General features: G+C 31.9%; 3 protein-coding genes and 1 long non-coding RNA gene across 10 annotated transcripts in view; 3 read left to right on the top strand and 1 right to left on the bottom strand.

The window, feature by feature from the left end:
• The first annotated feature begins 4,527 nt into the window (after nucleotides 1-4,527).
• LOC118446768 (mitochondrial intermembrane space import and assembly protein 40-B) lies at nucleotides 4,528-7,211 on the top strand. Of its 5 annotated transcripts, XR_014981967.1 has the most exons (5): nucleotides 4,545-4,722; nucleotides 4,882-5,166; nucleotides 5,285-6,636; nucleotides 6,717-6,786; nucleotides 7,076-7,211. XR_014981967.1 is itself a non-coding variant. In XM_035877801.2 (3 exons), the coding sequence occupies exon 3, from the start codon at nucleotides 5,294-5,296 to the stop codon at nucleotides 5,711-5,713; it is 420 nt and encodes a 139-aa protein (XP_035733694.1). In that variant the 5' UTR covers nucleotides 4,528-4,666; nucleotides 4,882-5,166; nucleotides 5,285-5,293; the 3' UTR covers nucleotides 5,714-6,065. The 5 variants fall into 5 exon arrangements, 3 of the variants coding, with proteins under 3 accessions (XP_035733694.1, XP_085512086.1, XP_035733695.1); XR_014981966.1 differs by having other exon boundaries at nucleotides 5,285-6,786; XM_035877801.2 differs by lacking the exons at nucleotides 6,717-6,786; nucleotides 7,076-7,211 and having other exon boundaries at nucleotides 4,528-4,666; nucleotides 5,285-6,065.
• Nucleotides 7,212-7,361: 150 nt separating this feature from the next.
• Nucleotides 7,362-10,194, bottom strand: LOC118446769 (uncharacterized). Of its 3 annotated transcripts, none has more exons than XR_004839682.2 (3): nucleotides 10,064-10,194; nucleotides 9,544-9,968; nucleotides 7,362-8,067 (listed from the first exon to the last, which is right to left on the bottom strand). It is a non-coding gene; the product is annotated as an uncharacterized LOC118446769 (long non-coding RNA). The 3 variants fall into 3 exon arrangements; XR_014981968.1 differs by having other exon boundaries at nucleotides 7,362-7,897; XR_014981969.1 differs by having other exon boundaries at nucleotides 7,362-7,893.
• A 3,185-nt stretch (nucleotides 10,195-13,379) lies between these two features.
• LOC118446804 (ribonuclease P protein subunit p14-like) overlaps nucleotides 13,380-15,000 on the top strand; it is a 1,730-nt gene continuing 109 nt past the window's right edge. Inside the window, exons 1-2 of the mRNA XM_035877889.2 lie at nucleotides 13,380-13,536; nucleotides 13,746-15,000. The exon at nucleotides 13,746-15,000 is cut by the window's right edge and continues 109 nt beyond it. Coding sequence (XP_035733782.1) covers nucleotides 13,514-13,536; nucleotides 13,746-14,046 — 324 coding nt within the window. The 5' untranslated portion in view covers nucleotides 13,380-13,513 and the 3' untranslated portion in view covers nucleotides 14,047-15,000. The remainder of the gene's footprint in view (nucleotides 13,537-13,745) is intronic.
• The window catches only part of sima (HIF-1 transcription factor component sima), a 39,188-nt gene continuing 39,117 nt past the window's right edge, over nucleotides 14,930-15,000 (top strand). The window contains exon 1 of the mRNA XM_035877887.2: nucleotides 14,930-15,000. This exon is cut by the window's right edge and continues 274 nt beyond it. The gene's annotated coding sequence lies outside the window, so the exon portion shown is untranslated.

Genomic DNA, 15,000 nt, shown 5'->3' with positions numbered 1-15,000 from the left:
CCGGCTCTCTGCCATCTCCGCTTCGACGACTCTCGAAGCACGATCGATCCTTTCCTCGCAACAACCTGGCAAAAATTACCACCGCAAAAGTCGAGCACGAAACGGGACAGCCGAATACGCCCCTGGAGCGAGCCGAGTTTCAAACTTGGAATGTGCATCACCAGTTACGATTATTTCGCGTAATCCCCAGGCCCCTGCCAACGTCCATTTCAGATTACTGATTGTGAGTATGTACCATACTATCCTGTATGCTCGAATCGATGTTCTCATTGTCTCTGGCTGATCTTAACATTTCACGTATCTTTTTTTTATTTTCATCGTAGTTGAAATTTTCTTATCATTTAGAAATTACAAATGTTCAATATAATATCTAACACGGTGATCCCTGATCACTCTGATGATAATACATTTTCTCGTTTGATTCAAATTCATACTACCAAAATTTGTTATCAGTTTATCTAGCGATCAACAAAATAATTCTTAACGCAATCGCTACTCTTACTCTGTTGGTGAACTTATCAAACCAATCTTCTTATCTTAACCATTGAAATGTTGATATCCTTGTGAAGATCGAAGCTGGCCAGAATTAACTTCTCTCTCTTTCTCTCTCTCTCTCTCTCTCTCTCTCCCTCTTTCTCTCTCTTTGTCTCTCTCTCTCTCTTTCTCTTGCTATCTATCTATCTATATCTCTATCTCTCTGCCCCTCTCCCACTCCGGTCAATCGATTCCGTCTACCTATGGTTTGACAACCTCGATGCTTCTCTCCGCACTTCCACCCTCGCGACACGCAGACAGGGTGAAAGAGAGAGGGAGAGAGAGATACGTGTGTCTACCACATACGGGCTCTATCGCTTCCCGTTTTAACCATTGCCAGGAAGAATGCAATTTTCCGTCATCGAACGCCGTACTGGCAGTTTTACCATTCGTTTCATTATTCTCTTTTAACTTGAAACCTTTTTATTTGATTTGATTTAATTTAATTTTGATTCTTTTTTTCCTTGAAAATCTCTTCTCTGCTTTTGCTCTTTGTGGCTTTCATTTTTACAATTTTACTATCATAATCCTCGTATTAATTTTTGTCCTCTCTTTTCAATTTTGTAAAGTTATGCTCAGTTAAAAAGGATAAAACGGTGAAAGGGGAGAAGGAGCCTTCATTCGTCTAGTACGAAATTTCGATTCTCCTCGTTATGTCCTTTGTCCTATTGTTAATTCCTGAATAAGTAGTTCCCACCTTGTCAGTTTTCATGGCAGGTACTGGATGCATTCTCTCTCCTTCTCTTTTTCTCTTTCCCTTGCTTTGTCCTTCGGCCGATTGGGAGCAGAACCGCTCGTCAGCCCTCTTTCCGCTAGAGTTGCTACGAGGAGCTCTCTGCCCTCTTTAGGCCTTCCATTTCTCCTCGACAGCGCGACGATATCGAGGCACTTCTTCTCTTTTTCTCGACTTGCCGCAATTATGTGGTCCTAGATGTCTTCCCTCTGACCTATAACTCCTTTTACTTCTTTTCTTTTGTATTCTTCTCATATCTTTTCGTTTTTGTTCTTCAAGTGTCTTCGAAATTTAACAATGAAATTTGACAGAGCTAACATTTTATTAAGGTACATTCTTTTTTTCATTATTTTTGCATCTTTTCGTCATCATTAATATTTATTTATTAACGATGATAATGATGATGATGATGATGATGACGATGATGATGGTGATGGTGGTGATGATGATGATGATGATGATGATGATGATGATGATGATGATGATGATGATGATGATGATGATGATGATGATGCAAACATTTTATACATTTTATTTTGTTATTATTCTAGTCGAGTTTTCTACGATATTAAGGTTCATCTGTCCAACAATTCCTTTTAAATTTCATAATTTTCTTAAGTTCGTTTCCGCATTGGGACGAGTCTTGGATTCGCGGAATAAGATGATATATAATTTAAAACGCCATCTGCGCCTCTTCTCCACCCTGACGATAGAATCTCACAAAATTAGAATCTTTTTTAAGGTCGGTAAGCTAATTACCGTTCCGTTGCCAGCGCTTGATTATAGTTTCGAAACGTCTCGGGATCGACTCTCCTCGAGCTCTCTGAAGGTAATTGCCAAAATCATGATTGCGTTTATATGAATTGTACGTCTTCTCTGTTTTTCGAAGGGCTGTGGAAATTTCGGTGAAAGAGGGTCGAAGCTAGCCAACCAATTACTATGCTGTATAAAGGAAAAAAAAAGTAATAAAAAATAAAAAATAAAATAAAATAAAATAAAATAAAACGAACATACCTAACGCAGTTAAGATAATGTACAAGTCTCTAGTGTGATACATTTCTACGCTTATTCTCTAACTGTAGTCGTGAAGTCTAAAGTACGATACCTCGTTATGGTTTGTAACACGGAGAAGTAGTCCTGTAATAACTAAATAATAATAATAATAACAATAATATTAATATTAATATTAATATTAATAATATTATTAATAATAATAATAATAATAATAATAATAATAATAATAATAATAACAAAAATAATATTAAAATAAAATATTAATAATAATAATGAAAAAAAAGTACGATCAAAAATCCGCTTAGGCTGACTGTTAACTCGCGAAAGACGTATTGTATTTCTGTAGGGAGCAATTGTCCTAATAATTGCGAATTGAACATAAAGTAAAAAGAAAAAAAAAAAAAAAGAAAAAAAGAAATGAGGAAGCATAAAGCAACGTCACTGAGAGAACGTGAGAAAAAAGAGCTCATATATAACAAGGATATATAGAGGCGTGCGGATCACCGATTTATGGATGAATGAATGCGTGAATAATAATGAATGGATGTGCATAATGATGGACGATCGACCAGTTCTGGTCGATTCTCGAGTGTGTGTCACTTTAGCAAGCAAAGTATTTCGAGAGTATAGTGTTCGGAATGTACATAATTCTTGTATATAACGAACGAATCACTGATTGTACAATACCACCCAAATATATTTATATTTCATGTTAATGCAACTTTTCTAAAAAGAACCCACTTTTTATCTACCAATATTCATTTTTGATACTATTTGCAAACATTTACATACATGTATTTAAAATGACTCGTCGTCTCTGGTAAAAGCGAAATTGATGTTTAACGTTCATCGAAGTGAGAATTTTTTCCGTTCCTTTTTTTCTCCCTTACCTCCTTCGGAGTATCGATTAAATGGATGGGGTAAGTACGGTAGCATGTTCGAGCATTAAAACCAAGTTTATAACATAATGGGGTACTTTCGAATTCGATCGATTATTCGACGATGGAATATATCCTATCGTGTTATTCCTTCGTATGCATTAACAGGGGCACAATTATGCGTCGACCATGATACAACACGTGGTAGCCGGACGGTCTAATTAGTCCTTGGAATCGGTAAAGCCTTTGCTACAGTCGACTTAATCCTATTGTTAGTTTTTATATAAGCAAAAGTATTTCATGATGAAAAAGACAAAGAGAAAAGTATAAAAATATTTAAATGATGGAATAATGTGTAATTCTATTTTATAAAGATATATATAACGTAAGTTGACTTTATAATATCATGACTTTTCGGCTTCATAAATTACAAAAAGGTAAAAGAAGTAGAAAGATGAAATGGAATGATAAAAAAGAAATGGAATAATGAAAGGTATGATACCAGAATGATATTAATGATCGTTAATAAAATAGAATGAAATATTTAGGTTAACTTATGATATAATATTATTTAATCGTCCATATACATATACATAGAATATTAAAAATTCATTATATAAAGATATATTCGCGAAAGATGAAAACAGTGAAAATTTGAGATCTGATTGGATACAATATGGATATTGTACTGTCGGGTAGTAAAAATCATGATTATAAAGAAATTCACTAATAAATTAATAAAAAGGACAATTTTGTAAAACAGAAATTACTGGCATCTTATCAACGTGAGTAAAAGAAAGAAAATTCTTCGTTTTATCTTAACGTTCGCATAAGTTACATTGTCAACAGGAATATTTAACCAATTCTAAGTCTCTACGATTGATTGTACTTCGTAGGTAATTCTTTATTCCAGTGGAGCCACCATTTTTTCGGAGAACGAAGCTGTCATAGATATTTAGACTGGTGCTGCTATTCGTGCAAAGCGATAACTTCCAACAACAACAGAATTGTAATGATTGGTTTATTTTGGACATGCATATAAATTTGTCCAAACGATAAAATTTCGAGAACCAATCAGATTATAGATTGAAATAGATATTTGGGTAAATAGAACAAGTCAATTTCAAGTTATATAAGTATTTTAGATATACGAATTCTTACGATTTAAAATAATAATCAAATGGTTTTTGTATTTTAAGTAAGGTTATTATATTTATACTTTTATTCAGTAAATTTTTAGAAGGAAGATTATGAAAACGTGAAGAATCACCTTTATTTTTTACGATCCTATTGTAGCATTTATGTAACATATATGCATGTAAATGTAACACAGCCTTTAGGTACGAATTATATACTGTTTTTTGTAAACGATCCTTAAGGGTGAACTAAGTGCCGGGTGATAACATTACATGAAAGCATGATACATGCCGCAAGATTTGCTTTAGTCTGTTGAGAGATGGTGAATTAACGCTTAATAATTCTCATTGAAGTATAAAATAGTAAGCGTGTGAGTCGCTGTAAATCTGTTTATGTATTATGTATTATTTATGCATTTTTCTATTAGTACGTTTAAACATTTTATAACTTCTTTTAATACTATTCTGATAACTTAACCTGTTTACTAGATAGTGTATACCTATTTAGAATTGACAATTATATTAAGTACGTCTTAAATTTTTAATATACAATATCTCTAATATTATAATTATTCTTTATTTTTAGAAACCTGCCAGAATTGTGGACTACAATAACGAATTTTTTATACATAAAGAAAAGCATTATATAAACCGAGTTTGACATCAAAAATCATCCAACTTTGTAATGTAATATTGCAACGTATGTATTTATTTAATGACATAGAAACAATTTTTATGCAAGATTTTGTATCGTAAAATAATTGTGGAAGTATAGTTAGAAAATATAAACCAGTTTTGTAAGAATATACATCTTACAAGCTATATTGAAATCTATTTTATCATCATTAAAGTAAATATATAAAAAGACTAGGTACGTAGAGTGAACTTTGCTATTTTTCTAGATGAATAAATTTCTATACATTTTTAATATTATTGCATTGCTTATATTTTATATATATATATATATATATTTTTTGTATCTTTATTAGTTCGCAATCATGCCTCTGATCCGTCAAGATGGTAAAGACACTATAATTTTTGCATCTAAAGAAGATCATGCATCACCTTGTACAATCGAACTTCCAGAACCAGAACCAAGTCCAGGATTAATATTACCGAATGGAGAAATAAATTGGAATTGCCCGTGCTTAGGTGGCATGGCAACTGGTCCTTGTGGTTTAGAGTTTCGTGAAGCTTTTTCATGTTTTCATTATTCTACTGTGGATCCAAAAGGTGCTGACTGCCGTGAGCAATTTACAACTATGCAAATATGTATGTCAGATTATCCTGAATTATACGGTAGTAAAGAATCTGAAGATGATACGAATCAAGCATCGAACTCTGGAATGTCGGATGTAAAAGACATTGCTATAGAAAGCAAGGATAAAGCTAAAAAAGAAACAAACGAAGGAAGTTGACTGAAAAGAAAAAGATAAAATATTTCCAGTAGAAAAGAAGGGATGGAATATGTTGCAATAAAATAAAATTCATGCATTGAGCATTTTACAGTACAGATTATCTTATTCTTTATTGTTATTATAGCTATTGAAAAGGGAATGGTTGGGAAAGCAAGTTGATGCAGACTTAATAGTCTAATAATGTATACATTTGTGGAGCATATGAGCAAAATATATGTATGTCATCTTTACCTTTTTGCTTCTTTAACATTTGTACAGAATTGTTCAGAAGCATAATAACAATTAACAAGATAAAGAATGTATCTGCGAAATGCAATTTGATATTGCACGATTCTCCTCATAAAGTTTAATATTTATGTTTCTTTTTAGAAATGAATTTAGCATAGTTTTACATAAATTTCTATGGATAACCCGTACCAACAATTTGTGTTTGATTCAATAAAATTAAAACGATAATTTTAACCTGCGTATATGTTCAATTTTATAATTCTATTGAAACTTTTATGTTTCAAATGAAAAGTCATTTCGTAATTTATATTAATATTTTATAGAAATATTACAGGATACATTCATTGTCATATGCAATGGATGATGTAACAAAAAAATTGTGGAACTTGCACTCTCACTTCTTTCCACCATTTTTTATAATGAGCTATATCCCTGATATATTTACCATCGATTATGACATATTTACATATGTGTGACAATTATTAGAAAAGTAAAGGTGTAATTGTAGTTATTTTCAGTATAAAATCATTTCGACTTATCACGGATGTCATAATCAAACTTTTTTGTGAACATTAAGGCCGTTCACTATCTCTTATTGGAAGCGTGTGTGATTTCAGCGACAGATATGGACAAAATATGAACTACAAATCCAAACGATTCGCCAATGCTGTCCCCACCATGCGTCTATCGTATCGGTATGTAAGCTTATTTGGTTATTCCTCTCTGACCCGACATAACAAAGTAATTTAGTAGACTATGAACTCACAATTTTCAGTTTCTCATATGTATGTCTTTCTTTGATGGTAACGTGTATTTCGCAGTGATCCGTGCTAAATACGACGCTGGTACGTATTTATTTCACAATAAAAACATAAAGAATAATAAATATAATTAACACATATAATAATTAGTAATATGAATTTGCAAATTTAATAAAATTATCATTAAATTTAACTATATCTTATCTATTTGCCTTAACTATAAGAAGTATTATTGATAACGTAAAGTGTTAATACTTTAGTGTTTAATCAAGAATTAAATTGAATGGATTTTGAAAATACATTGAAATATGTAGCCATACGTCTGGTAGTATTTGTGTTGCTTGATTTAGAATTATATTTCAATATATCGCAGATACTACCAAACCAGATCTCATTGCGTGAAAGTTGCTGCATATGAGGAGACCCATGGACTAACGGTGACTTTATTCTAAAATTTCGCGTTTGCGAACTAATCTAATCAAATTTTTGAGCAAATAAAACAAAGTCCCTGGTATCCCTTGGTATTCCTTTTAATCACTCTCGCGGACACGACTCACGTGAGTGTTAGAATAACGATGACTCTACTCTAAAATCCGCATTCCTGGGATGACTTGAGTTAACCGAGAATTCTGGCTCCCAATGCTATTTGGAAGAGGGTCAGTTCCCGCTTACAAATAACTGTATCATTGCAACATCGGCGACTACATGTACCATTTTCTAACATGATCGATCTTCAATTCGAAATTTCAAGCAATAAAATGAAGTCCATTATAGTAAAACATTTAATCGCGCCCGCGAATACTCACGTCACTGCCCATCGAACGAGTTCTCCTTATTCATCCTGTATTCTCGCGTAAAAATCGATGATGAACCGAATCATTCGATGATACATCGGATCACAGATGAAACTATTCTTCGATGATCCAGCTGGGAGAAGAAGAAGAGAAGGAGAAAAGAAGAGAAAGAGAAGAAAAGAAAGATGGAACGTGCGTGCATGTGACAACGATGAAACGTAAAACAAGAGGTGGACATATTGAATATCGCTAGAACCGATCAAAACCAGAGTATCAAAATTGAACTCCAATTTTCCTTATTGAAAGAATGAGACCCGCCCAAGGCCTCTCTCAAGGGCCCACACCCAAGGGTCTCACTCTCGATAGTCCTTTCCTCGATGGTCCTTCCCTCGATGATCTACCTGAAAAGAACAGAGGAAAGAGGAGATAGAAAAGAATAGCGAAAAAAGAAATTTAGTGAGAAAGAGAAAAAGGTTAGTTATAGCAAGTCAAAAGAAATTGAGAAAGAGGAAAAAAATTGGTAGAAAAGGTTCGTTCCGGAGAGTTAGGGTTCGTTCCATGGTGATCTAGCCTGGAACAGAAAAACATTAAAAAAAGGAGAGAAAGAGAAGAGAAATAAGACAGAATGTGTGTGTACATGATAATGATGAAGCTCAGAACGAAAGGTAGACATATTGAATATCGCTCCACCCGACCAAAACAAGAGTATCAAAATCAAGCTCGATTTTTGAATACTGAAAGAAATAGACCCACCCAAGGGCCAAAACCGAAGGACCCTTCTCAAGGATCTCAACCGAGAGTTCTACACAATGCTAAGATAGCAGCCCACATAAAGGCCCACACCTATGGACCCAAATCATGGCTCCCTCCCGAGACTTATAAATAATAATTAATATGATTAAATAAGAATAAATAAGAATAACAACGAACATAAGTGTGATAGAAAAGTTTTCTGTGCGGTTTCTCTAAGAAATTATTTTAGAATTCTACTATATTTAATTATTTATCTATTGAAGTATTAATAGCGATATAAAATGTAAGTACTTTAACGTTTAGTTAGAATTAGAAAAAAAAGATTTTGGAAAAACATTGAAATATGCAGCCAATCGCTTAGTAATATTTGCATCTCATAAAATTTCGATATATCGCAAATACTATTGATACTACTATCGATACTAGGATTCTCCACGTGGGAATTATTGAGTCTGAATAGCTAACTCTACTCCAAAATCCACAGACTCTACTCTGAAATCCGTGTTCCTGTGGTGACGTGAACTTAGCAAGAATTCAGGTCCAAATTAAGTATTAATGAAATAATCTTACTTATTTATTATTACCTTCTAAGTTCCCGATTAATGTTTGTCTAAAGATAAAATTGAATTTATTTTATATTGGTCTTGTCTCACCATCTTTGTAATGTTGCTTGTTGCATAAAGAATGTTCGATTGTTTAAATGTTAGTAAAATAATTTTCTTTTTTAATATTCCCTTCCGAATTTAAATCTATATCTATTTCGCACGATCGATTTTATTTCGACAGTACTGCGAAGACTCTATCGAAACTTTTCTTTTACCAACAAAATTGATTAAATATTTGATTAATTTTTGTTTAAAAATATAATAAAATATTCTTGGACGTTCCTTCTTACAAGTGATTATTATGATTATTAGAAAACAAATCATACAATTTCGCTTGTATTCCAGAGACTATCCATCGCGAATTTCTTCTCGCTCATTCCTTATTAGAATCTGTGAATAATGATTCTTTACTATTTTCGCGAGAGAAAAATATTTAATAATGCATTAAAATAATCAAAATTTCAAATAATTATAATTAACGCATTTGAACAAAAAGACCTTATCTTAATTTGATAAATAAATTAAAATAGAAAGAATTATCATGAGTAAATCTCTTTTTTTAAAAAAAATTTTACTCGTCGTCACTCAATACTCTTCTACTAATTAATTCCAATCAATCACTCGTACCGATTTAAATCTTTCGTTCTCGACATGATTGAGTGATCGGAGAGACTTAAAAATTCACTTACTACTTAAAAAGTTCTGTGATGGTTCCAAAACACTCGTCTGCGATTTAGGTCGAAATTGAGGATGAATAATTCACAGCTGGTTGAAAATGAGGTAGATCGATATCGAAGCTGATCGAGATCTTTTTCAATGATGCACTGACTCTATTACGCGATAATTATTTTTTAACGAACGATCACTGAAGTTAATTCGCAAAACTTCACTATCTTTTATAAATACAGTCTGTGCGATTGTTAAAAAAGCAATAAACTTTGCGAATAAACATTGACTCTAAAGATTGTATTGCATGCAGTCGATGCAATAACAATTGTTGTTTAAATCACGAAACGCGGACGAGCAATACACTCCTTTTACTTTACGATATTTTTATTTTAGCAATACAAACATTCGATTATTTCATTGCTACGCGCGTGATTGCAATGAAGTTCTAAAATAGAAAAATACAAACGAAATTAGTATCACTGTTATAATAAGAAATTGTATAAATTATTCAAGAAATGTATGATATAGAAATGGACTTACTTTTAATCTTCATTGCTACTTGCAAGAAAGAGATATTGTGACAGCTTCAATGTTTACTAGTCGCAACACAAAGGAAGACTAATTCGGTAACCGTCAACGTCGATCAAAGGTTTGATTTTGTTGACGTCACACGTAGTCAATGACCATCAGTTCAAAATTTAAATTTAAAAGAAAATAAATTGTATAAATTATTCAAGAAATATGTGATATATGATATAATTCTTTTCACCCTTTGTTGATTCTTGCAGAAAAGACAAGTTTTCACATTTAGAGAGAGAGAGTGTCGATGTTCACTCGTCGGAATGCGAAAGAAAACTAACTTAATAATCGTTAAAGTTATTAAAAAGAACATATATGTTTATTTTACACAAAGCCAATAAATTATCCTCAGATTAAAATTTTTAAGTATTGAAATTTTAATAATTAAGTGAATGTACTATTCTTTAGAGTTTAGAAATTGTTGAAAAATTATCAAAAATATTATATTAAAAATATTTTAAGTTTCTCATTCGTCTACGTCTTTTTAATGTTTAAACACATATACTATTGTTTAAATATTAGTTTATTGTACTCGACGTAGAGACTTTAGAAATTATTGAAAGTATTAATTTATCAGTTTTCCGATTAGAAAGAGCGAGTTTCGTTGTTTACTTATCGGAATGCAAAAGAAAACCGATTCGGTAATCATCAGAGTTAATCACAAATCCGTATGTGTTTATATTACGCAAGACTAACCCCGAGATTAAAATTTTTAAGTATTGGAATTTTATATCGAAATTATTTTACATTTCTCATGCGTAACAATCTTTGAACATGAATTTCCTTATTTTTGTTATAGAATGAGCATCATTTACAAACAAACAGGTAATCGCTATTTCACGAAACAAACACCCCATTCAAGCATGATATAGAAATCAGTAGTGGGGGTACAAGCTTCTTCTCTTTTACGGCAAATATCGGGAGGCGCAACAGTACAAAACTAATTCTATGCGAAAAATGTCGAAAACAGCATTTGCATTAATCATGAGAACAGACGTATTTCTTGACCAATTTTGATGGACAAAGTCTCATTTTAAAGATAAAGGTTTCTAGGACATATCTTTTTCAATTTTTTGAAAAAACTTCTTATTCGTGTATAAACTATTCTCGAGAAATATTTTTAACATGATTTTAATACTACGGTTGGTAAAATAAATATCTTGCTTACCAATCGCCATGAAGTAGATTGTTAGATAGAAAAAAAATTTTGTTTCTGGTGATAAGTAGAATCTTGCTTTTACTAATGTTTGGCAGAACTTGTTTCACTATCAATCGCTAGGTTGATTTCTTGGTTGTCTATTGATAGTAAAGTAGATTTTTGTTTTATTACTTGATGAAGATAGATATCTTTTTACCGACATTGGGAAATAGTTGATCTTTATATAATAGTTTTATCAATTGTCGGATAGTAGTATATTTATTTTACCGACACTGGTATTGTAGATATTAGTAAATGTCAGTGGCTATAAAATGAATGTAATAGCATTGCATTGTTTTATAGACTATATAATAGCATCACGATCTCTACTTATCTAATTGACAAATAGAAAAAAACGTTCAATATTTCACATATCGACAGATTTTATCCTTCCCTATATAAAAATTTAAACTTATTTGTTTGGAAACTATTACAGTAAATCTGTAACATTAACGAAGAAATAATTTCTCGGTACGTTTCTCATAAAAGAAGTCGTTTTATTCTATCTATTTAAATATGATTACCTTTAAATATGATGTTCAATTGAGATATATTATGTCAAAGTATCTATGGTCAAAAAGTAAGAGTTTCAGAAAACGCTGAAAATATGCAGCATTTCGTTCAGTAAAACTTGTGTTATATAATTTAAATATAAATTTCGATATATCGCAAGAAGAGAAGAAAAGAAACCTGAAACGCGCACACGCGTAAGAACAATAGATGGATATTTTGAAGATCGCTTCTCTTGAGAAAAACAGAGTATTAAAATTTTATTCGTATTAAAAGAACAATCCACCGTCCCAAGGGTTCCTCCCAATAGCCTCACCCAATAGTCCCTCCCAACAGCCCCACCCAAGGATTCCATCTGAGAACTCTATACAATACTGAAAGAAAGTAATCTGTCCAAAAGTCCACATCCAAGGGTCCCATCCGAGAGAAACTAGAATAATAAATCTAGAATAATTGTTTAAATAATTATATGGCTATGCATTTTAATAAATACAGATGACTATCTATTGCTGAATATGACTATATATATATATATATATATATATTACTGAATATATTAAAATTATCAATATTAAGTATATCCTAAACGTTATGTTCTAAAACAGAAAAATAGAAACAAAATTATTAGTATTATTATTATAATAATAAACTGTTCAACATTTTCACAAAATATTTGAATAGTTTAATATAAATATTTAGAATGTTTGATATAAAAATATATTTATTTCAAGTCTTCGTTATCATTGTACGATGATGAGAATCCTGCTTTAAATGATAAAGAATATATGTTTATTACACTATTATTTAAATTTTACCTTATTGTACTCCGTGTATATTATACATCTTTTAAATAATTAAGAAATTATTCCAAAATTATATATTATTCTTAAGATCCATTAGTACAAATGACTGAACACGTATTTGCTTATTTTTACCATAGAATCACTAGTCAAAAGCTTATAAAAATGCCTGAATCGTGATTTCTTCGCGTGAGCATGGCGAGATACGTTTCTTTACGATTTGAATGGATCAGAAAATCTAAGCATCAGTTTATCGAATAAACAATAAAGCAATCATCTTCTTGGCGGAAGCAAAATATACTCAACTCTACGTTTATATGAAAATTAGTAGTGGGGATAGGAGCTTCTTCTTCCACGATGTTCAAGGGGCACCACTCCACGAAATTTTTGTTAACAAATTTTATAAAAAACAACGCTTACGCCAACAATAAATTCAAACGTAATTTTTGTTCGACTTTGATGGACAAGATTATCATTTAAAAAATGAAGGTTTAAGTGAGAAGATGGCTTTTTTGAATTTTAAAAAAAGCTTTATTTTGATCCATATACTATTTTTAAAAGAACATCATTTTTAATATGGTTTTTTTTCGAGAAAATAAAGCTTCTCCAAAAATTCGAAAAATCTTTATCTTTAAAATACGACTTTGTTCATCAAAATTGGTCGAGAATTATACTTATACATATTGTTGGTGTAAACCATTAAAAAATCAGGGATAATGAACAGCCTTAAGTTTTAATTATAACATCTTGAATGTTGGTAGTCCGTGGCTATATAGTGAAGTTCTCGTTGTTACATTGTGATTCGTTATGATGTTGAATAATGGAAATTGGCAGTAATTTCCAGAATTGTATCTACAGAAGTATTGCACACGATTTTATTCACTTTTTATATTTTCAAGTAACATGTATTACTTGGACGTTTCTTTGTTAGTAATTTTATTGTTATTCTTTAACTAGTCAATAGTCTGTTGGAAACATAACCTAAATTTATATCATTACATTTTATATCATATTAAATGTTCATTTAGTTTTCCTTATTTTTTTATTTATGTCTAAATATATTATACTTGAAGAAATAAAATTTACAATATTTATAAGTTAATATATCTTATTAATAAATCATTATTTTTTTCAGGGAATTCGCAGACTCTCCGAATATAAAGATTAGTCATATATACTTAAAGAAAAACATATTACGTGCCGTAAAGCAATTGTTTGGAGAAGAAGGAACCAAGTCAGTGATAGACATATTAAAATACGATATCCCAGAACGTAGATTTGTTCTACGTTGTGATAGTGACTTTTATATCAAATTGCGAGCATCTCTAACAGTGGCAGGACAGTTTGAAGGCAAGCCATGTGTATATATCGTACACAGAGCATCAGCAAATCTACTTTCATTTGTTGGTGACAGTAGAAACTATAAACACGAATGAGTGGCATTTTGGCAGACCTTTTTTATACTTTTTATATTTTCATTGCTATATCGTGATATCAGTGATTTAGAAAAATCGTGACTGTAGAGGTTCTCTTCAAGATTGTGAATAATTTCATTGTAATGTATCATTCATAGTTCTCTATTTTTTTTCTTTCTTGTTTTTTTTTTCCTTTTTGATATTTGTACTTACTACGTTGTTCGAACTAGTGAAGCTTTTGCTCGATAGAGGGCGTTCAGTGTGAGAAACGCGCGTCCTACGTAACGTAGGCGGTCCAGTGACGTCAGCTGTTATCTCCCTTCCCCTCTTAAAAGTCGGCTCACCCGATTAGTCGTCCATACGTACAACATTCCGTGGACAGCAGCACCACCAACACAGTGGCAGACTTACTTGAATAGTAGATAAAGGGAGAGAGAAAGAGAGAGAGAGAGGGAGAGAGAGAAATAGTGGGAGAGAGTGAGAGAGTGAGGAAAGGCTCGGCACACCACCACTATTTCCTTTGATCGACGTCATCGTCGTCGCCATCGCTATCGTCCGTGCATAGTGCCCATGAGTTTGGCGTTCGCCCTGCGTTTCGTGCTAACAGCAGGATGTCTCTAACGTTAACGACCTTTAACGCGCCTAAAGGAACGAGTAGGACATTGAAGAAGTGCTCATAGCAGTGACGCGTTCAAATCAAGAGAACGGACATTGGCTTTTTATTATTTTTTTTTATTTCTTTTTACGTATTTTTTCGATAACGAACGTATACGTATATTTATATACATACATACATACATACATACATACATACGTACATATATATATATATACACAAAGAGATAGACGAAGAGGAGCGAAAGAGAGAGAGAGAGAGAGAGAAGAAAAAGGAGGTCGCGTGTGCGCGTGCAAAGTGCGAAAATTCGACGAAAAAGACAAATATATATACAATAAAAAGAAGAAAACGAAAGAAAG

Source organism: Vespa mandarinia, chromosome 3 (genome assembly GCF_050613455.1).
Source record: "Vespa mandarinia isolate Hongniang chromosome 3, ASM5061345v1, whole genome shotgun sequence".
Classification (NCBI taxonomy): Eukaryota; Metazoa; Arthropoda; class Insecta; order Hymenoptera; family Vespidae; genus Vespa; species Vespa mandarinia.
This window is presented reverse-complemented; position numbering and strand designations above follow the sequence as displayed.

Excerpts from the sequence above, each read along its gene's own strand:
- LOC118446768 (XM_035877801.2), top strand. The coding sequence starts at position 5,294 with ATGCCTCTGATCCGTCAAGATGGTAAAGACACTATAATTTTTGCATCT.